This window comes from Oncorhynchus gorbuscha, linkage group LG03, assembly GCF_021184085.1.
Source record: "Oncorhynchus gorbuscha isolate QuinsamMale2020 ecotype Even-year linkage group LG03, OgorEven_v1.0, whole genome shotgun sequence".
NCBI classification, from domain to species: domain Eukaryota; kingdom Metazoa; phylum Chordata; class Actinopteri; order Salmoniformes; family Salmonidae; genus Oncorhynchus; species Oncorhynchus gorbuscha.
The window spans coordinates 10,484,102-10,502,911 of NC_060175.1; the positions used below are offsets into that span (position 1 = coordinate 10,484,102).

An 18,810-nucleotide genomic window follows, 5' to 3' on the forward strand; every position below is an offset into this window, starting at 1 on the left:
TTGCATGGATTCACTCTGTGTGAAATAGTGTTTAACATGATTTTTGAATGACTACCTCATCTCTGTACCCCAACACATACAATTATCTGTAAGGTCCCTCAGTCAAGCAGTGAATTTCAAACACAGATTTAACCACAAAGATCAGGGAGGTTTTCTAATCCCTCACAAACAAGGGCGCCTGTTGGCAAGCAGACATTGAACATCCCTTTGAGCATGTTGAAGTGATTAATTACACTGTATCAATACACCCAGTCACTACAGAGGTACTGCCTGGCCGGTTCCCCTCTCTCTACTGGGAATCTCTGCCTCTAACCTTATTACGGTTGAAGTGATTAATTACACTGTATCAATACACCCAGTCACTACAGAGGTACTGCCTGGCCAGTTCCCCTCTCTCTACTGGGAATCTCTGCCTCTAACCTTATTACGGTTGAAGTTATTAATTACACTTTGGACGGTGTATCAATACACCCAGTCACTACAACGATACAGGCATCCTTCCTAACTCAGTTGCCGGGGAGGAAGGAAACCGCTCAGGGATTTCACCATGAGGTCAACGGTGACTTTAAAACAGTTAGAGTTTAATGACTGATAGGAGAAAACTGAGGATAGATCAACAACAGTAACAACCTTGTAGTAACTCCACAATACTAACCTAATTAACAGAGTGAAAAGAAGGAAGCCTATAAAGAATGAAAAATATTCCAAATCGTGCATCCTGTTTGCAACAAACAAGTTATAACATGGTTGGTTCCTGTATGTGACTAACTGATACCACACCAGGCTTCTTACCTTGAAGCTGAGATATTGTGTCACTCGTTGTCGTTCCCAGAGCAATGTTCTGCCAAATTGCTTATGAGTGATTGTGTTGTTTCCTCCGAGTAGTCAACCAGTCACTAGTATGAACCCAATCAAGACAGGTTATTACAAAATTAGCATTATGATAAAACATACGATCACTTACACACAATAACATTTCTATCACAATTTCTAAAAACATGTTTTCGCTTTGTCATTATGGGGTATTGTGTGTCGATGGTTAAGAACGTTTGTGTTTTATTCATTTTGAATTCAGGCTGTAACATAACAAAATGTGAAATAAGTCTAGGGGTATTCGTGAAGGTGTTGTAGGCCTACTGTACACAAGGACAAAGCAGACACATACAGAACTACCTGGTCAAACGTATGTAGTCAAGCCTTAAAATTAGTGGCTTTGGCTATTTCAGCCCCACTGGTTGCTGACAGGTGTATAAAATTGAGCACACCGCCATGCAATCTGCAAGACAAACATTGGCAGTAGAATGGCCTCACTGAAGAGCTCAGGGTCTTTCAACGTGACCTGCTAGAGCTGCCCCAGTCAACTGTAAGTGCTGTTATTGTGAAGTGGAAACGTCTAGCAGCAACAATGGCTCAGCTGCAAAGTGGTAGACAACACAAGCTCACAGAACGGGACTGCTGAGTGCTGAAGCACATAGCGTGTAAAAAAACGTCTGTCCTCGGTTGCAACACTCACTACCGAGTTCCAAACTGCCTTTGAAAGCAACGTCAGCACAAGAACTGTGTTTCCATGGCCGAGTAGCCGTACACAAGCCTACGATCACCAAGCGCAATGCCAAGCATTGGTGGTGTAAAGCTTGCCGCCATTGGACTCTGGAGCAGTGGAAATGTGTTCTCTGGAGTGATGAATCACGCTTCCCTATCTGGCAATCAAACAGACGAATCTGGGTTTGGCGGATGCCAGGAGAATGCTACTTGCCCCAATGCATAGTGCCAACTGTAAAGTTTGGTGGAGGAGGAATACGTTTTTATGGCTCGGGCTAGGCCCCTTAGTTCCAGTGTAGGGAAGTCTTAAACCTACAGCATACAATGACATTCTAGACGATTCTGTGCTCCTAACTTTGTTGCAACAGTTTGGGGACCTCCCTTTCCTGTTCCAGCATGATAATGTCCCCATAAACAACTCCCTCTGCAACTGGATCCTGAACTTCCTGGCGTGCTGCCCCCAGGTGGTAAGGGTAGGTAACAACACATCCGTCACGCTGATCCTCAACAGAGGAGCTCCTCAGGGGTGCGTGCTCAGTCCCCTCCTGTACTTCCTCTTCTCTCATGACTGCACGGCCAGGCACGACTCTAACACCATCATTAAGTTTGCTGATGACACAGTGGTAGGCCTGAACACCGACAACGACGAGACAGCCTATACGTAGGAGGTCAGAGACCTGGCCGTGTGATGCAAGGACAGAAACCTCTCCCTCAACGTGATCAAGACAAAGGAGATGATTGTGGACGACAGGAAAAGGAGGACCAAGCACGCCCCCATTCTCATCGACGGGGCTGTAGTGGAGCAGGTTCAAGTTCCTTGGTGTCCACATCACCAACAAACTAACATGGTCAAAGGACACAAAGACAGTCCTGAAGAGGGCACGACAAAACCTATACCCAAAAGAGTAAAAGAGATGTTTTTAAACTCAAGGTGTCATGTCATAGCTGAAACCCCATTCTTTCAGCAGATTATTTTCATCTTAATTCAGTGCAGATATTTTTAACAGAGTTTTTGGAAAACATTATGAAAACATGTTTTCCAAAAACTCTGTTAAATATCTGCTCTGAATTAAGATGAAATGAATCTGCTGAAAGAATGGGGTTTCAGCTATGACATGACACCTTGAGTTTAAAAACATCTCATCGTTGGAATGAGGTGAGGACCAATGCGCAGCGTCGTAAGTGTCCATATTGTTTTAATAAGAATACTGAACACTGAACAAAACAATAAAACGACAAAACGAACAGTCCTGAACAGTAAAGCAAAACAGAAAATAATCACCCACAAAACACAGGTGGGAAAAGGCTACCTAAGTATGATTCTCAATCAGAGACAACGAACGACACCTGCCTCTGAGAACCATACCATGCCAAACACAAAACCACAACATAGACTACCCACCCAACTCACACCCTGACCATACTAAAACAAAGACATAACAAAAGAACTAAGGTCAGAACGTGACAGTTTGTTTGGTATACATTTTAAATGGAATAAACTGAGTCAAAGCGTAATATCTTTACCGTGGCAATATCTTTACCGTGGAATTGTCCATATCAGTAACACTGTAAACGTCAATAAATGAATCACAGGCCTAATGGGAGAATACTAATTGCACAGGGATATTCCATTTAGGCTGCTCCAATCCCCATCATTACAGATTAAATGGTGACTCACATCCATAGATAGACAGACAGATGCTGGACCGACAGGCAGGGACAGGTGTTCCTGGCCCATCGTTGTCTAACAGACTGAATTCGTTTTTCTTCATTAAGAAATTAAAGTGAATTAAATTGCAACATAGACCCAACCAGGCAGCCATTGAGTTGAGATAAAGAGACTCCCACTCTCAATGGAGGCCAAGGGGGGGGGGCATATGATGAGTCCCAATTATTAACTAATTGGTTGAACATCTTGGTGCGATTTAAGAAGGATTGGATTTCTCAAGAAGTATTCCAGTGTGCTGCAGATAATTTCCTGTTAAACCGACTTGGTATACCTGACTTAAAACACTGGACTTTCAGCTTTTACCATTAAAATAATAGAAACAGTCTAGCCTGCAAGTGTCACGGCTGTTGAAAGGAGCGGACCAAGGAGCGGCGTGGTGCATGTTCTTTAATAAAGAAAAGACACCGAACAAAACAAAACCTATATGGCTAAGTGCCATAAAGAAATTTCCCACAAACACAGGTGGGAAAAAGGGTACCTGAGTATGGTTCCCAATCAGAGACAACGATAGACAGCTGTCCCTGATTGAGAACTGTTACGAATCCCTTTTGGCCCGACAGTCTAGGGGGGATGGTAATGAGACCGTAACATAACTCATGCAAATTATTATTGTGACAAAGTAAAAGTGTGCACGAAATAACCACGACAACAGAAATCTACCGTCAAACTCTAGGTTTATTTATAAACACACGGTAATGGGGGGAGCAGGAAAAGGGGCTGAGCTGGACCCAAGGAAAGAAACAATAAATATACAAAAACACACCCCTCAGCTAGACTAGCCTACTTTAACAGCTAACTAACTAACCAAAAATACAGTGGGTGGTCCGCCCAGTTCTACCTAGTGTATTTAACAAAGTTCACCTACGGGTAGTGTATGCCCATGGGCGACTTGTCTTGGTTTCCCCTTTTCCCACCAGCAAACAAACAAACACCATAACCAAAAACAATACTCACAGGTGATGACAAAGTGCTATGGAGGTGCTTTAAACAAAAGAGAGGTTAAGACACAAAGCGAGAGTGAAACACAGACCTACAGACATGGCATTTACAGAGAGATTGAGCTAGAGATTGAGCTGAGCTGAGTTCTAGAACAAACAAATGGGGTTTTTAAACCATGGGGAAGGAACTGGGATAGGTCAGGAAATAGGAGGTGTGTCTTCTGATTGATGATTGATTGTTGACTGATTGGGGAGTGATGATTTTCACCTGTGAGGGGAGAAGGAGAGAAAAGAAACACACACACAGGATACACACACACACAGGATAACTGTATCCGTAACAAGAACCATCCCCAGCCAAAACATAGAAAATCATAGAAACACAAAACATAGAATTCCCATTCCCACCCCAACTCACGCCCTGACCAAACCAAAATAGAGACATAAAAAGATCTAAGGTCAGGGCGTGACCGATTGACAAATGTCATATATGGGCCCACGGCTCTAGAAACAATTTGACCATGTAAAAAATTTTTTAAAGGTGGCAGGGGAATCAGGTAAACTGTATGAAAGACAATCTATCAGTAAATCAATCAACTGAGAACTGTGTGTGTTGTCCATTCAAAACAGGAGACAAAAGTTTCCTATAGGGATAATACTCTTTATTATCTTAAAATGAATGGACAGCATGTTTTATCCGAGGGCAGCATGTACAATCCGAGGAGAGCGTGTACAATCCAAGGAAAGCGTGTACAATCCGAGGAGAGCATGTATAAATCAGAGGGCAGCATGTATAATCAGAGGGCAGCATGTATAATCAGAGGGCAGCATGTATAATCAGAGGGCAGCATGTATAATCAGAGGGCAGCATGTATAATCAGAGGGCAGCATGTGCAATCAGAGGGCAGCATGTACAATCAGAGGGCAGCATGTATAATCAGAGGGCAGCATGTGCAATCAGAGGGCAGCATGTACAATCAGAGGGCAGCATGTACAATCAGAGGGCAGCATGTACAATCAGAGGGCAGCATGTACAATCCGAGGGCAGCATGTACAATCCGAGGGCAGCATGTACAATCCGAGGGCAGCGTGTACAATCCGAGGGCAGCGTGTACAATCCGAGGACAGCGTGTACAATCCGAGGACAGCATGTACAATCCGAGGACAGCATGTACAATTCGAGGACAGCATGTATAATCTCAAGGTTAGCCCTTTGGCCGGTAAACATCTTTACCATGGAGGCTCGTTTGTACATTAGGGTCAAGACTACTCAATCTGTAGGAAAGTGCAGTTGACATTTAAAGGCAATGTTTGCTGTGCAACATTTGTTTCATAGAAGTTTAGACAGCGTTGACTGTACACGCTGAACATGTCGGCTCAATCGGAAATCCCCTCGACATTTAAACCAGCACTACAACGCAGATCTTCTGCGCTACGGAATGAAATCGAGCCCTTAAGGCAGTTTCATGAAAACTGATATAACTAATTAAAATATCAATACTAATATATTGATCGAATAGTAAATAACGTTCTAGAATGGAATACATAATATTAAAATAGCTTTTCTAGTCATCAGAACATGATTATGACAAGCTTTCTCAACACTCTTATCCTAACAATCATGCAATTAACTCAATGGCCAGATTGACTAAAGCTTTGGCACAACAACACACAGCAGAATTGACATTTTATCTTTTGAAAATGTGAATGAAACCACAGGATGTAGTTTGGCCAACGAATAAGGAGAGAGCGATTACATACTCATCATTAGTGGAATGGTTTACTGGAGGTTACTTTCAGCTTCTGAAATCAGCAATCAATTCATTCATCAAATATACAGTACATTAAGCAGCATTACAGTTTTTTTGTTCATTCGCTAACAAGCGTCGGTCAATACTGATGCCACTTTTTCAAAACTCTTCACACAGTCTGCATTACCAACATGCGTCTTGGCCAAACAGTTCATCTCACCTCCAAAACTCACTCAAAAACAACAAAACACTTCATACATGTCTCAAAATAAGCTCGTTGGACCATAACACTGGCAACAATTCTCACTCAGAAAGCATAACATTGTCATTCATAACAGACTGACCTGAACACTAACAACAGGGAGAATTACATAAATGATTAACTTTTCTCTTTGAAGTTTGAATGATTTTATTTATTTCATTATAGAATAATAATACCTTTTCACTTTATTGACTGTACTAAAGTATATGTAACAAGAATTAATCAGACATGCAGCAATTTGCTTCAATAGCCTTTAGTTTTTCTACATCTTTGCATAAAGTAATTTACTTGCGAAAAATTGAAAGTTGAAACAAAAAACAAATTCATGAAATTCCAGGGCTGCAATAATTATTATAAAAATAAAACATGTAGTATACTGATCAGAATACACTTAGCCCTAAACTCCTGGGGAGGATAAAAGGCCCTAAAGACCTACCTACAATACCTACCTCACTAACTAGCTAACTAACTAGCTAACTGATAAACAAAACCTTTTTTCATACGGAGCTGAACTACGCCGAGTCAAGGCCAGCTGTATTGGGCTGGCCTGGTGACGCATTCACCAAAAGAGGTATGGTTAAGTGGCTGGCTGACTGGCATGACTGGCTGACTGGCATGACTGGTTACATGATGGAGCAGCAGCAGGTGGCAGGGTAGTCGGGAACTTTGACCTGGTGTTCGTTCCCATAGATATAGTAAACATGGATGCCTCCCTTCCACTTGTAGGTCACCTTGGTGATGGGAATCAACTCGATGGTTTGTTGCTGAAACAACAACAGAAGAGTGAGACCATTTATCTTATTAGCTGATTGACAGGTGATCATCAATAAGCAGTACGGAGCTCAAAGGGGCGGTTTCCTGGTTTCCTGTGCACAGATTAAGCCTAATCCGGGACTAAAATGAATTTTAAATGGAGATTAATGCATTTTGAATGGAGATTCTGCATCGAGTTTACTTTTCTTAATCAGTGTCCGGAAAACCACCCCCAAAAGGGTTTAAAGTTGAGAAACATGGCTAACAGATGTTGTCATATCCTGTGTACAAATATCATAACTTCTGCTTGTAGAGTTGCCTGTATTGTACCTGTCACTGTAACACAGTGGTTCTCAAACCTCTCCTCGGCCGTAGTCCTGAACTAACTCACTTGATTCAACTAGTCAAGGGCTTGATAAATAGTTTACAACTTAAATTAGGTTTCTCTACTTTTGGAATAGTTCAAATACATGGAACGGCTGCGGGTTTGAGAACCGCTGGTATAACAAATATTGTACCTGTTGAAGGATGCGGGAGTTCTGGGAGTATTTCGCCTGGTGTTCTCTAACCAAACGGTCTGAAGCCTGGGATAAAGACGGATCTGGGAAGCCATACACTGGATACAGCTGATGAACAGAGGAATGTGATGATGTCACACACAACATTTCAGTAATGTGTCAGAAACTATAAAACTATTTTTTTAACCAATAGAAAAAAAATACAAAAATGTCACGTGTTACTTATAGTTTACAAGGGGAATCTAACAAGGGCAATCGTTTTGCACTGTAGTAAAACATTTTGGAACGAAAAGCGTTTACTCTAAACGCTCTGACACATGACATAAAAGCTGTTGAGAAGTTGTAGTTAAGCAGCGGAGCAGAGAGACATGTCAAGGTTTTTAAATGCTTTACAGGAGGGACTGACCTTGTAAAGCAGGGTCAAAACATGTCCGATAAGAAATGTTTGTTTTTATTGCAAAAAAAAAAAGTTTGGTTGCAAAGCCTTTTTGCTACGGTGATCACTAATGAATACACCCCGGTCTGTTTTGTTCCTTCCTTACCATGTACTGGGCGTTTTTGAAGAGTGTCTTTCCAGTCACATCGCTCAGATTGTCAACCTCCAGCCCACTGTTCTGCTCCACAACATAGTCTTCAACATTATTCTTCCTGAAATAACAACATAGTCCTCAACATTATCCTTCCTGAAATAATAACAGTCCTCTACATTATCCTTCCTGAAATAATAACAGTCCTCAACATTATCCTTCCTGAAATAATAACAGTCCTCTACATTATCCTTCCTGAAATAATAACAGTCATCAACATTATCCTTCCTGAAATAATAACAGTCATCAACATTATCCTTCCTGAAATAATAAAAATGGTTGTACATCATTTGTATACCAAATTTTATGAACATTTCTGGTTTCTGAACCATCATCTCTTAATAAGAAGATATGATTTACAGAAACATGTGTAGCTCATAACAACTCACCATTCGACTTATATAAAAAACTTTTAAAAACGTGAATTGTGAACACATTAGGAAATGTGCATATTGCGTTGCAGTTACTATACAATCAACTTTGCATATTCAATAATTTCTGTCTCTAAATGTATGTCTTTGAATATAACTGTACAAAAAATATCTTAAGTGTAAATGTTTACTATAAATCTCTTGATAAGTAAACAAATGTTACCATTTTCTTTTATTTTACAAAAAAAAATATTAAGTGTACCATTAAAAAAATATATCTTCATAAGTTTAACATTTTACTAAAAAGCTCTTCATAAGTCTTCAATTTTATAAAAAATATCTTACTAAGTTCCCAATTTTATTAACATGTCACAGTTGACAATTTCATAAAAACATTTCTTAAAAAATGTACACTTTTATTATAAATTTCTTAATGAGTTTATAATTTGATTTTTAAAATCCCAAGGACTCACCACTCGACTTTAAGGTTGATGTAGGTCAACAGTTGCTGCTTGCCCTTGCAGGTCTCACATTCTTTAGTCCCGTTACCATGACATTTAGAGCAGCTAGAGACACAAACAACATCAAGTCAATAAGACAAGTCTGTATGGATGTCTGTACTGTACACCTTAAAGAGGCAGATTGTCTTTGATTTGAAGAGTGTATTTGTTCCATTGTATTATTATTTCAAAATGAATGACTGAATGACTTACTTCTCCCTTCCTCTTTGATTGCATTGATTGCAGGGACCATCTCCTCCATCTCTGCCAGATCCATTGCAGACCCAACAAACTTTCTAAATGAAGAATCAATGGATAATTGTAAAGAGGTGTGTGTGTGTGTGTGTGTGTGTGTGTGTGTGTTCTTACCGTTCCAGATCCATTGCACTCATGGCAGGGCATCTTTCCAGAGGCACTACAAGTGTGGCAGGGCTGCACAAACAGAGACAGCGTCATCAAACCAAACCTCACTGATACATCTTACCTTCTCTTGTAGCTTGTCACGCCTTGGTCATTGTATCTTGTGTTTTTGTTATATGTTTGGGTAGGCCAGGGTGTGACATGGGTTTATATGTTGTATTTCGTATTGGGGTTTGTATTAATTGGGAGCGTCTGCTAAATGACTTAAATGTAAATGTAAATTATTATTGGGGTGTGTCTATTAGGGGTGTTAGTTAGGCTTGGCTGCCTGAGGCGATTCCTAATTGGAGTCAGCTGATTCTCGTTGTCTCGGATTGGGAACCGTATTTAGGTAGCCTGAGTGCGCGTTGTATTTCGTGGGTGATTGTACCTGTCTCTGTGTTAGTCACCAGATAGGCTGTATTAGTTTCTCTCGTTTGTTGTTTTCATATTTTCAGTTATTTCATGTACCGCATTATCTTCATTAAAAGTCATGAGTAACCTACACGCTGCATTTCGGTCTGACTCTCTTCAAACAACAGATGAACTACGTTACATAGCTTACTTGTCCTAAAAATAAAGTATAATTAATCTGTCCTTTCCTGGCCAATTAGAGTCAAACCTGGAATACAGCTACAATAGAAAATAATCCTTTGTGATTCAAACAGACAAACAAACACCTTGTTAGATGAAGTGTAAGGGACTTTTATGTTCTCCTCGTGATTTTGAAACAGGGAGGGACCGGTCACTGGGATTTCCCACGGCCGTGGGGCAGTCTGCGTGTAGAAGTCTGCTGGTTCACCTGTCAGGTACAGGAAACACAAGTTACGGTTAGATCCATAAGGACGGATGAGATCCTCAATGGATCCATAAGGACGGATGAGATCCTCAATGGATCCATAAGGACGGATGAGATCCTCAATGGATCCATAAGGACGGATGAGATCCTCAATGGATCCATAAGGACGGATGAGATCCTCAATGGATCCATAAGGACGGATGAGATCCTCAATGGATCCATAAGGACGGATGAGATCCTCAATGGATCCATAAGGACGGATGAGATCCTCAATGGATCCATAAGGACGGATGAGATCCTCAATGGATCCATAAGGACGGATGAGATCCTCAATGGATCCATAAGGACGGATGAGATCCTCAATGGATCCATAAGGACGGATGAGATCCTCAATGGATCCATAAGGACGGATGAGATCCTCAATGGATCCATAAGGACGGATGAGATCCTCAATGGATCCATAAGGACGGATGAGATCCTCAATGGATCCATAAGGACGGATGAGATCCTCAATGGATCCATAAGGACGGATGAGATCCTCAATGGGAAAGAATATAAGGGCAGATGGTAATGACTAAGCAGAACTGGGTTCAAATAATATTAGTTTTCTTTCAAATAGTTTTCCCTGCACTTGACTGAGCTTGCCTGGCTCAACGGTATCAATGGCATAGTCCCAGAAGTGCAAACCCCGCCCATCTGACACTCTGGCAACTCAATCAAACGCTCAAAGTATCTGAAAGAACCAAGGTCTGAGGATGAACCAAGAACTCATAGGGAGCATAATGGATAGTGTAGTTTACCTTCATAAGGCTTGGTGGCCCACTCTGTAGATCGAGACTCTGTGAATGTCTCCAACCGGTACTGTGGACAGTAAAAACACAATAAGCACGTGAGGTCAGTGGTTGTGAGGCATCAGTTTATTTTCCCCATCATTGTGGGGGTTTTATTAGTGAAGAGAGCAAAACAGTAGCTTCATCTGACATATTGTCCTCTTTAAAAATGAAAAAGAAACAACACGTTGTTTTAATGTACTTAATTCTACAAAAATATTAAGTCATTATAATAATACATGTATTGTACATCATTCATGTTTCGATGTTTTTTTTAAAGAGAGAAGGGGAGCGGAGAAAAGATGGACGGTCTGTTACCCGATAGGTGTTGAACGCCTGCATGTTAGTGATGACTCCATCCTTGGCAGGGGCGTTGTTATAGCAGCATTTACCAGACGCGTACATTATAAAACGCTCCCGCGCCACATCTTCAGTGATGGAGGGGATGCTAGACAATATGAGAGAAGATGAGTCTCATCAAGATGACACCACAGAACAGGTTTGGCTGGTAAATGCATTGTTGACACGCTTAGTCAATGCAAGACAACACCTCATGTTGTAGTACCCCAAGTTACTGGTCAAGAATGCTATCAGAGTTTCTATTGAAAATCAATCCACCACCACTTGGTGTCTGGAAAGCCCTTAATGTTGGAAAGCCCTTAATGGTGCCCTGTCCTCTACAGATTTAATCAATGAACAAAGAAATGGTCGTCCAGACTAGTAGGCCATGATGACAAAGCAAAACACTCAACATTGTCTAAGAGAATGATCTTGGGTCAATTTTAGCATTTCCCCCACTAATATTCAAGGTTAGGATTAGAGAGGGGAAGATGATTCTAGATCTGTACCTATGGGAAACTTCACTCCTGGGCCTGAGAGATTTTGTTCCAAAATCGCAAAGCATCTAGGGGCAACGTCACCCTGCGACGTGGTGCAAGAAATCCAAATATGAGATTCACACAGGGATCAAACATGTATGAACTCACTGTGCCTTACTGTAAGTTGCTTTGGATAAAAGCATCTGCTAAAGAGCCTACAATACATTACCTCCACATTCAACAAGGAACACATCAATCCATTACTCTGTGTGTGTGTGGGGGGGGGGGGGACATCAATCTAAACCTAATGTCCATGTCATAATGTAATGTTAGTGGTGGGTCCATACTTCCAGTCTTGTGGTACGGGTGCAGGCTCTGGATCCCGATTCGGGTGTAAGGGCATCGGTGGGGGGAGATATCCACCTATTGAGACAAAGGCATTAGGTAGTTCACACATACTTTAATCAATGATTAAATATGAAAATGGAGCACACTAACACTGTATATCACCTGATCTCAGGGATCCTACTTGATGACTTCATAGGGTTTTTACATTTTGCTCATCTCTAAAACAGTCAATAGTCATAACATTATAATACGAGACTGACTTCACTCAAATTCATAATAACACCCCAAATGTTTTCAAGAATCTTAGACATTATAAAATGTCCATGATAATATGATGATGATATTGAGTATCTTTAGAGGGTTCTGATGATAACACCTACCTCCTCCGCCAGCTAAAGTGTCCTCGTACCCTGGTACATTGCCAAACATGCTAGCTGGGGGAACCATGGGGCCTGGGGCGGGCACCGGGGGGGCATAGAGCGCTGAAAGATGGATAAAAAAAAACAGACTTAGTTTGGTTTTCTGTTTTGGTAAACATTCCTTCGTTCACAACAGTCCATGCATTTATCAGGAGTGAGAAGTCAACAGTACTTGATTGAAAGAAGCTTTAGTTTTAGTTAAGGAGACAAATGTAAAAAGACACACATACTGTAACAAAGCACATCAACTGTAATCAACTGTCATCCTGGGACAACAGTCCCACCAATCCAATGCATTATCAGAAGTTGTCTGTACTTCATTAACTGTAAATATAGTGGAAAGTAGGGCTGTCCCCGACAAAAAAATAAATCTTGGTTGACCGAAAGTCGTCTGTTCTTTCGACCAAGTGATTGGAAAAATTTACATTTAAGAAATTGACCATTAGACACCCTCTGTGTGTTTTAATAAAATTAACTATATGCATTGAGCTTATGGTTTGATGAAATAAGACAAATGCCTCAAGAGGGCGCCAGAGATCTAGATAACCAGAAGAAAATAAAAAAAACTCAACCTGGTCCAATTATTCTCCTCCCGCTCCTGCAGATTCTGCCCTTACTCTCCTGAAGTTGTCGGTAATCGGCTACACGAGGAGTTGGCAACCTTTCTCATGTGGAATGCCTCATGTGGAATGCTACCGATCTACGTGCCAGTTACAGTTCTCATATGCAAATTTATGTGAAACACGGAGCAGTACTCTGAATGCCTCTGGAGGCTCTGCAATTGCGTCACAAGCTCCATATGGAGCTTGTGACAACATTTTCGGATCAAGCATAAATTGGCTTTTAGTCTAGGCTGCAATGGATTAGTTCACCGAGATGGGCACATATATACAGCTCTAGAAAAAATGAAGAGACTACTGCAAAATGACCAGTTTCTCTGGTTTTATTTTCTGTACATGCTTCCTTATCATTTTCCCTCTGTCAATTTAGTTAGTATTGTGGAGTTACTACCATTTTTGATGGGAGACTCAGGAGTGTAAATGCTTATTTTAGGCTGGATCATGTTGTATGTTTTAACTCTGGAATGTATTGATCGTGGCAGCCTTCTTGACCAGGTCTCCCTTGAAAAAGAGACTTGGTCTCAATAGGCTTTTCCTGGTTAAATAAAAAAGAATGATGAAATCCCTGAGAGGTTTCCTTCTTCTCCGGCAACTGAGTTAGGAAGGACGCCTGTATCTTTGTAATGATTAGGTGTATTGATACACCATCCAAAGTGTAATTAATAACTTGACCACGCTAACAGAGATATTCAACGTCTGCTTACCAACAGGTGACCTTCGTTGGGAGGCATTTGAAAACATCCCTGATCTTTGTGGTTGAAATTTCCTGCTCTAATGAGGGACCTTACAGATAATTGTATGTGTGGGGTACAGAGATGAAGAGGTCATTCAAAAATCACACACTATTATTGCACACAGAGAGAGTCCATTCAACTTATTGGATGACTTCTTAAGCACATTTTTACTCCTGAACTTATTCAGGTTTGCCGTAACAAAGGGGTTGAAAACGTATTCACTCAAGACATTGCATCTTTAAATTTTGTATTAATTTGTAAAAATGTCGAAAAACATAATTCCACGTTGGCATTATGGGGGTATTGTGTGTACGCCAGTGACAGAAAAGATCTCTATTTAATCAACTTTAAATTCAGGATGTAACACAACCAAATGTGGAAAAAGTGAAGGGGTGTGAATACCTTCTGAATGCAATACTGCATGGTATAGATATGCATAGATGCTCTGAGTGACCGTAATAAAAACAGCTCGCTGGATCGTGATTCGTAGGGCCTCAGCTTCCATGTGCAGCTGTCACAGTCATGGAATTTGATATTTTTCAACTGCCAGTGAAATGATACTGTAGAGTGGAAGGGGCCGGGGTGCGTGTGGAAACCTGTTTATACGGTCTATGGTGGAAACGAATAACAGTAGGGAGAAAACGTTTTGAAGTTTTAATTTGTCCCCAATGATGAAATCCCTTCCCTTTCTCTAACTTCAGAACTTTGGTCTATAGTGTTAAGTCACATGAGATCTCACACAGCACAGGCCCGATCTTAACGAAACTTGCCATAGAAATATGTTATTTGCAAAATTGCACTGGTTGGCCCAAGGCGAGAGCTACAGTCATTACCTGACATTTGTGAGTCACCCCAGATAGGAAGAGGTGAAGCCAGAGGGATAAGGCCCAAAGTCTGCCTACTCCAGTAAGTGGAGATATTTCTTTGGCACATGAGTAACGTTACAGGGAGTGGATTAGCTAAAGAGACTGACGACAGGGCTCGACATTTAGGGCCTTCTGCTGGCCCGACAACAACTGCCGAGCTCACCAGCCCAGTTAATCAAGCTTTCATATGGACTGTATTTTTTCCATATCAGACTACATAGCGATGTAGTTATTAGCAAAGATATCATACACTATGCTGCTTTCTTGTTAAGCCATGAACATTATTTACACGAATCACTTGTTGGTTAAATTTAAAAAAAATGAATATTGTAATAATTGTATTCTGTAGTCTAGGCCTTTTAAAAAACAGATAGATTTACAGAAGCTGTTCGTGAGCTACGTCATTGAATTACCTGTTGAATTACAACAGTCAGGTGGCAAAAGCGTGAAACGTGTCACACAGCTGATTACCGTGCAGAAAGAAATGTGCTGTAATTAAGCCCAGTCACTGCGCAACATTCCTAAATGCAATCTTGGGAAAATACAACAGTTGTGATGGTAATACTTGAAAAGTGTATGATCCCAGTTTTTCCATGATGTATGATTTATTTTCAGTGGTGGAAAAAGTACCCAATTTTCATACTTGAGTAAAAGTATAGATCCCTTAATAGAAATTCACTCAAGTAAAAGTCACCCTGTAAAATACTACTGGAGTAAAAATCTAAAAGGATTAGCTTCTAAATATACTTAAGTATCAAATGTAGATGTAATTGCAAAAATATTATTAAGTACCAAAAGTAAAAGTATAAATCATTTCAAATTCCTTGTATTAAGCAAAGCAGTCGGCACCATTTTCTTGTTTTTAAAATGTATGGATAGCCAGGGGCCAACACTCAGACATTATTTACAAACGATACATTTGTGTTTAGTAAGTCCGCCAGATCAGAGGCAGTAGGAATGACCAGTGATGTTCTCTTGATAAGTGCGTGAATTGGACCATTTTCCAGTCCTGCTAAACATTCGAAATGTATCTAGTACTTTGGGGTGTCAGGGAAAATGTAAGAAAATAATGTACTTTTTACTCCATACATTTTCCATGACACCCAAAAGTTGACAGGAAAATGGTCCAATTCACACAGTTATCAAGATAACATCCTGGGTCATCCCTACTGCTTATGCTCTGGCGGACTCATCGAACACAAATGCTTCATTTCTAAATGATGTCGGAGTGTGGGTGTGCCTCTGGCTATCTGTCAATCAAACAAAACAAGAAAAAATGTGCCATCTGGTTTGTTTAATGAGGAATTTTAAATTATTTATACTTTTACTTTTGACATTTTAGCAATTCACTTTTACTTGAGTCATTTTCCAGTAAGGTATCTGTACTTTTACTTAAGTATGAGAATTGAGTACTTTTTACACCACTGCCAAATACCGCACCCCTCGTGCTTATTGCTTAAATATATCACGGCTTTCAGAATTCAGGGCTCGAACCACCCAGTTTATAAATCAGTAGAAGTGTAAATAAAATAAATAATAAATGATAAGCAGTAATTGTATTAATTGTTTTACTCTGTGTTACAGCACTCAACTCACATAATGCAGGCCTCCTTTTACTGGGGGGGGGGGGGGCGTAAACCATGATACATATATAAACGGAAACAGCCTCAAATAGCACTAGTCTCTCAGCACTATGGAGTAGTCAACAACAAAAAAGACCGATTTCGCTCTTCCAGGCCTTTGAAATATGACACTTCCTCTAACTCCGGAATGTTGGTCTGCAGTGTGTACTCTAGTAATAGACAATCCGCCCGCACCCTACTCATCCAAAGCATTTTTTGTTGTTGTTATAAATACTACATTTTAGACACTTACCTTGGCCCTCATGAGGATTGAGCATCTTAAGAAATGAGATGATAGAATTGTAGCGGCTCCACTATCGCCAGACTGTCGACCCTCCCTTTAATACCACCTACACCAGAGCTCTTAAAGCTTTTCCCCAACACGCTGAAGTGGTGCCAAACGTCATGTCCCATACCGTTGTAGGGTAGGCGGGTCATAGCATTGGCAACGTTCCAGATGTTATTTTGGACTGAAATGACTGTTGAAATGGATAACCTACTCATGTTATAGTAGGTGTTGAAACGGAAAGGCTACTGTTGAATAGAATAAACCTACCAAAGAATATATTGAAATTTAAAGCAATATTTTCTTCCAAGAAAAATAAAGCTGTGCTAATCACAACGGATCAGCAGGACAAGTTGAGACAAGATACAATGTCAGACCTGGCCTACGGCACATATTTTAAAAGGTCACACAATTGTATAGAATGGTTTATTTGGTTGACTCATAGGAGCTCTTAAAGGTGCAGAAAAATGTATTTGAACCAATAATGTCAGACCTGGCCAACGGAACATATTTTAAAAGGTCACATGACTGTATTATTGTTGTTTTAAATTATCACGGCACACATTTGGTTCAGTGTTGCCAACTTAGCGACTTTGTCGCCATATTTAGCAAATATTCAGACCCCTCTAGCACATATTTTCAAAAAAGCTACTTTTTCTGGTGTTATTGGAGACTTTTGGAGACTCTGACGTGAAAGCACGTATCGTTCTTACTATTCTCAACGAGCAGCGGGTGCTGGCGTGGGTCCCACCACCGACCCAAAGCACACACAAGTGGCCCAGTCCTCGCGCAGCAGTCCTTCCCAGCTGCAGTCAGAGCAGGAGATGTTCACCCCTCTGCATCCAGACTGCAAATGAATCCCGCATGGCTTATATAAAAAATAAAAAATATGGCCAGACTAGTTACCATCATTTTCTCACGTTGCCATTGACAGTTTTTTCTATTGTCTCTTTTTGGTCCATGTAGATTGTATACAAAAAAAATGTAAAAAATATTATGGTTAACAATGTTCATGTTTTACTGTGACTTGTTATAGGCTCCCAAATGGACCATAAGGTTAAAAACCAAACCAAATTAAGAAAACTAAGCTAAAAAACGTTTTTTTTTAAATACATAAGTATTTAAATAGACACTCCGCCAGAGTGTCTATTTTGGGTCACTTTTGTCAGTCCCAAGCCCGGTTAAAGGAGAAAGGTTGGAATTGTGACATTAAAAAAAAAACAAGAATCGACAGAAGAAAGTTGATTCGTAGTTCTAAACATATTTAGGGTGTATTTTACTCACTTAGTCTCTCCCACGATGTTATTCCCTTCTCCTACAGCATCCAACACAATTACATGCACATGGCCAATTATGCTAATTAGGCGATTGACGTCATTAAGCGACTTCTAGCAACATTTAGGACAGCCAATAGCTGCTTTCCTTACTGAGGAGTTGGCAACACTGATTTGGTTAACTCATAAGACCGTCGCCTCTCTCGAGTCCGTACGGGAGTTGTAGCGATGGGACAAGACTTTCTACCTATTTGATATCACAAAGTTTGGGAGAAAAAGCAGGAAAAAAATAATAAATAAAAAATACATTCTGCAGTTCCCATGGTTACATCCTTTGGAATACAACAGGTTTTTTTCAAGAGCACTACGTAAGCCACGCCCCAGTGGACGCTGGGACACATTTTAATATGAAAACCCAATTTACAATTGGTCCTGAAATGAACACGAGTGGAGACAGAGAGCTGGTTTCAAGCACAGGGCGCAGCAGGTGTTTATTTTAAAGGACCACATGAGGAGGCAGGTAGCTGGGTCCAGGGGCAGGCAGGTCATACACAGGGGGTCTAAAATGGCAACAGTACAGGCAGGGAAAAGGCTAGCATGCTCCATTCAAAAAATGTAGAACTAGGAATAGATATAGCCCTTGGTTAACTCCAGACCTGTCCAGACCTGTCTGCCCTTGACCAGCACAAAAACATTCTGTGGCGTTCTGCATTAGCATCGAATAGCCCCCGTGATATGCAACTTTTTAGGGAAGTTAACAACCAATATACACAGGCAGTTAGGAAAGCTAAGGCTAGCTTTTTCAAACATAAATGTGCATCCTGTAGAACAAACTCAAAAAGGT

At 40.6% G+C, this 18,810-nt stretch overlaps 1 protein-coding gene across 4 annotated transcripts; it reads right to left on the reverse strand.

Moving 5' to 3' along the window:
- Positions 1–5,973: 5,973 nt before the first annotated feature.
- LOC124025590 (protein SSUH2 homolog) lies at positions 5,974–18,112 on the reverse strand. 4 transcript variants are annotated; one of them, XM_046338960.1, is made up of 13 exons: positions 17,977–18,112; positions 17,406–17,539; positions 12,526–12,627; positions 12,145–12,220; positions 11,298–11,427; positions 10,950–11,010; positions 10,031–10,152; positions 9,321–9,383; positions 9,165–9,247; positions 8,925–9,017; positions 8,036–8,141; positions 7,494–7,601; positions 5,974–6,986 (listed from the first exon to the last, which is right to left on the reverse strand). In XM_046338960.1, the coding sequence occupies exons 3-13, from the start codon at positions 12,590–12,592 to the stop codon at positions 6,846–6,848; spliced, it is 1,050 nt and encodes a 349-aa protein (XP_046194916.1). In that variant the 5' UTR covers positions 12,593–12,627; positions 17,406–17,539; positions 17,977–18,112; the 3' UTR covers positions 5,974–6,845. The 4 variants fall into 4 exon arrangements, with proteins under 4 accessions (XP_046194916.1, XP_046194918.1, XP_046194910.1 ...); XM_046338962.1 differs by lacking the exon at positions 17,406–17,539 and having other exon boundaries at positions 17,977–18,013; XM_046338954.1 differs by lacking the exons at positions 17,406–17,539; positions 17,977–18,112 and adding an exon at positions 16,660–16,812.
- Positions 18,113–18,810: the final 698 nt, after the last annotated feature.

Bases quoted from the DNA above. Each gene is read 5' to 3' on its own strand.
- LOC124025590 (XM_046338954.1), bottom strand. From the start codon at position 16,684: ATGCTCAATCCTCATGAGGGCCAAG. The intron at 9,384-10,030 runs GTGTTTGTTTGT...CTGTTTGTGCAG, and splicing joins CTTACACTTCATCTAACAAG to CCCTGCCACACTTGTAGTGC. The intron at 7,602-8,035 runs GTAAGGAAGGAA...TCTGTTCATCAG, and splicing joins TCAAAAACGCCCAGTACATG to CTGTATCCAGTGTATGGCTT.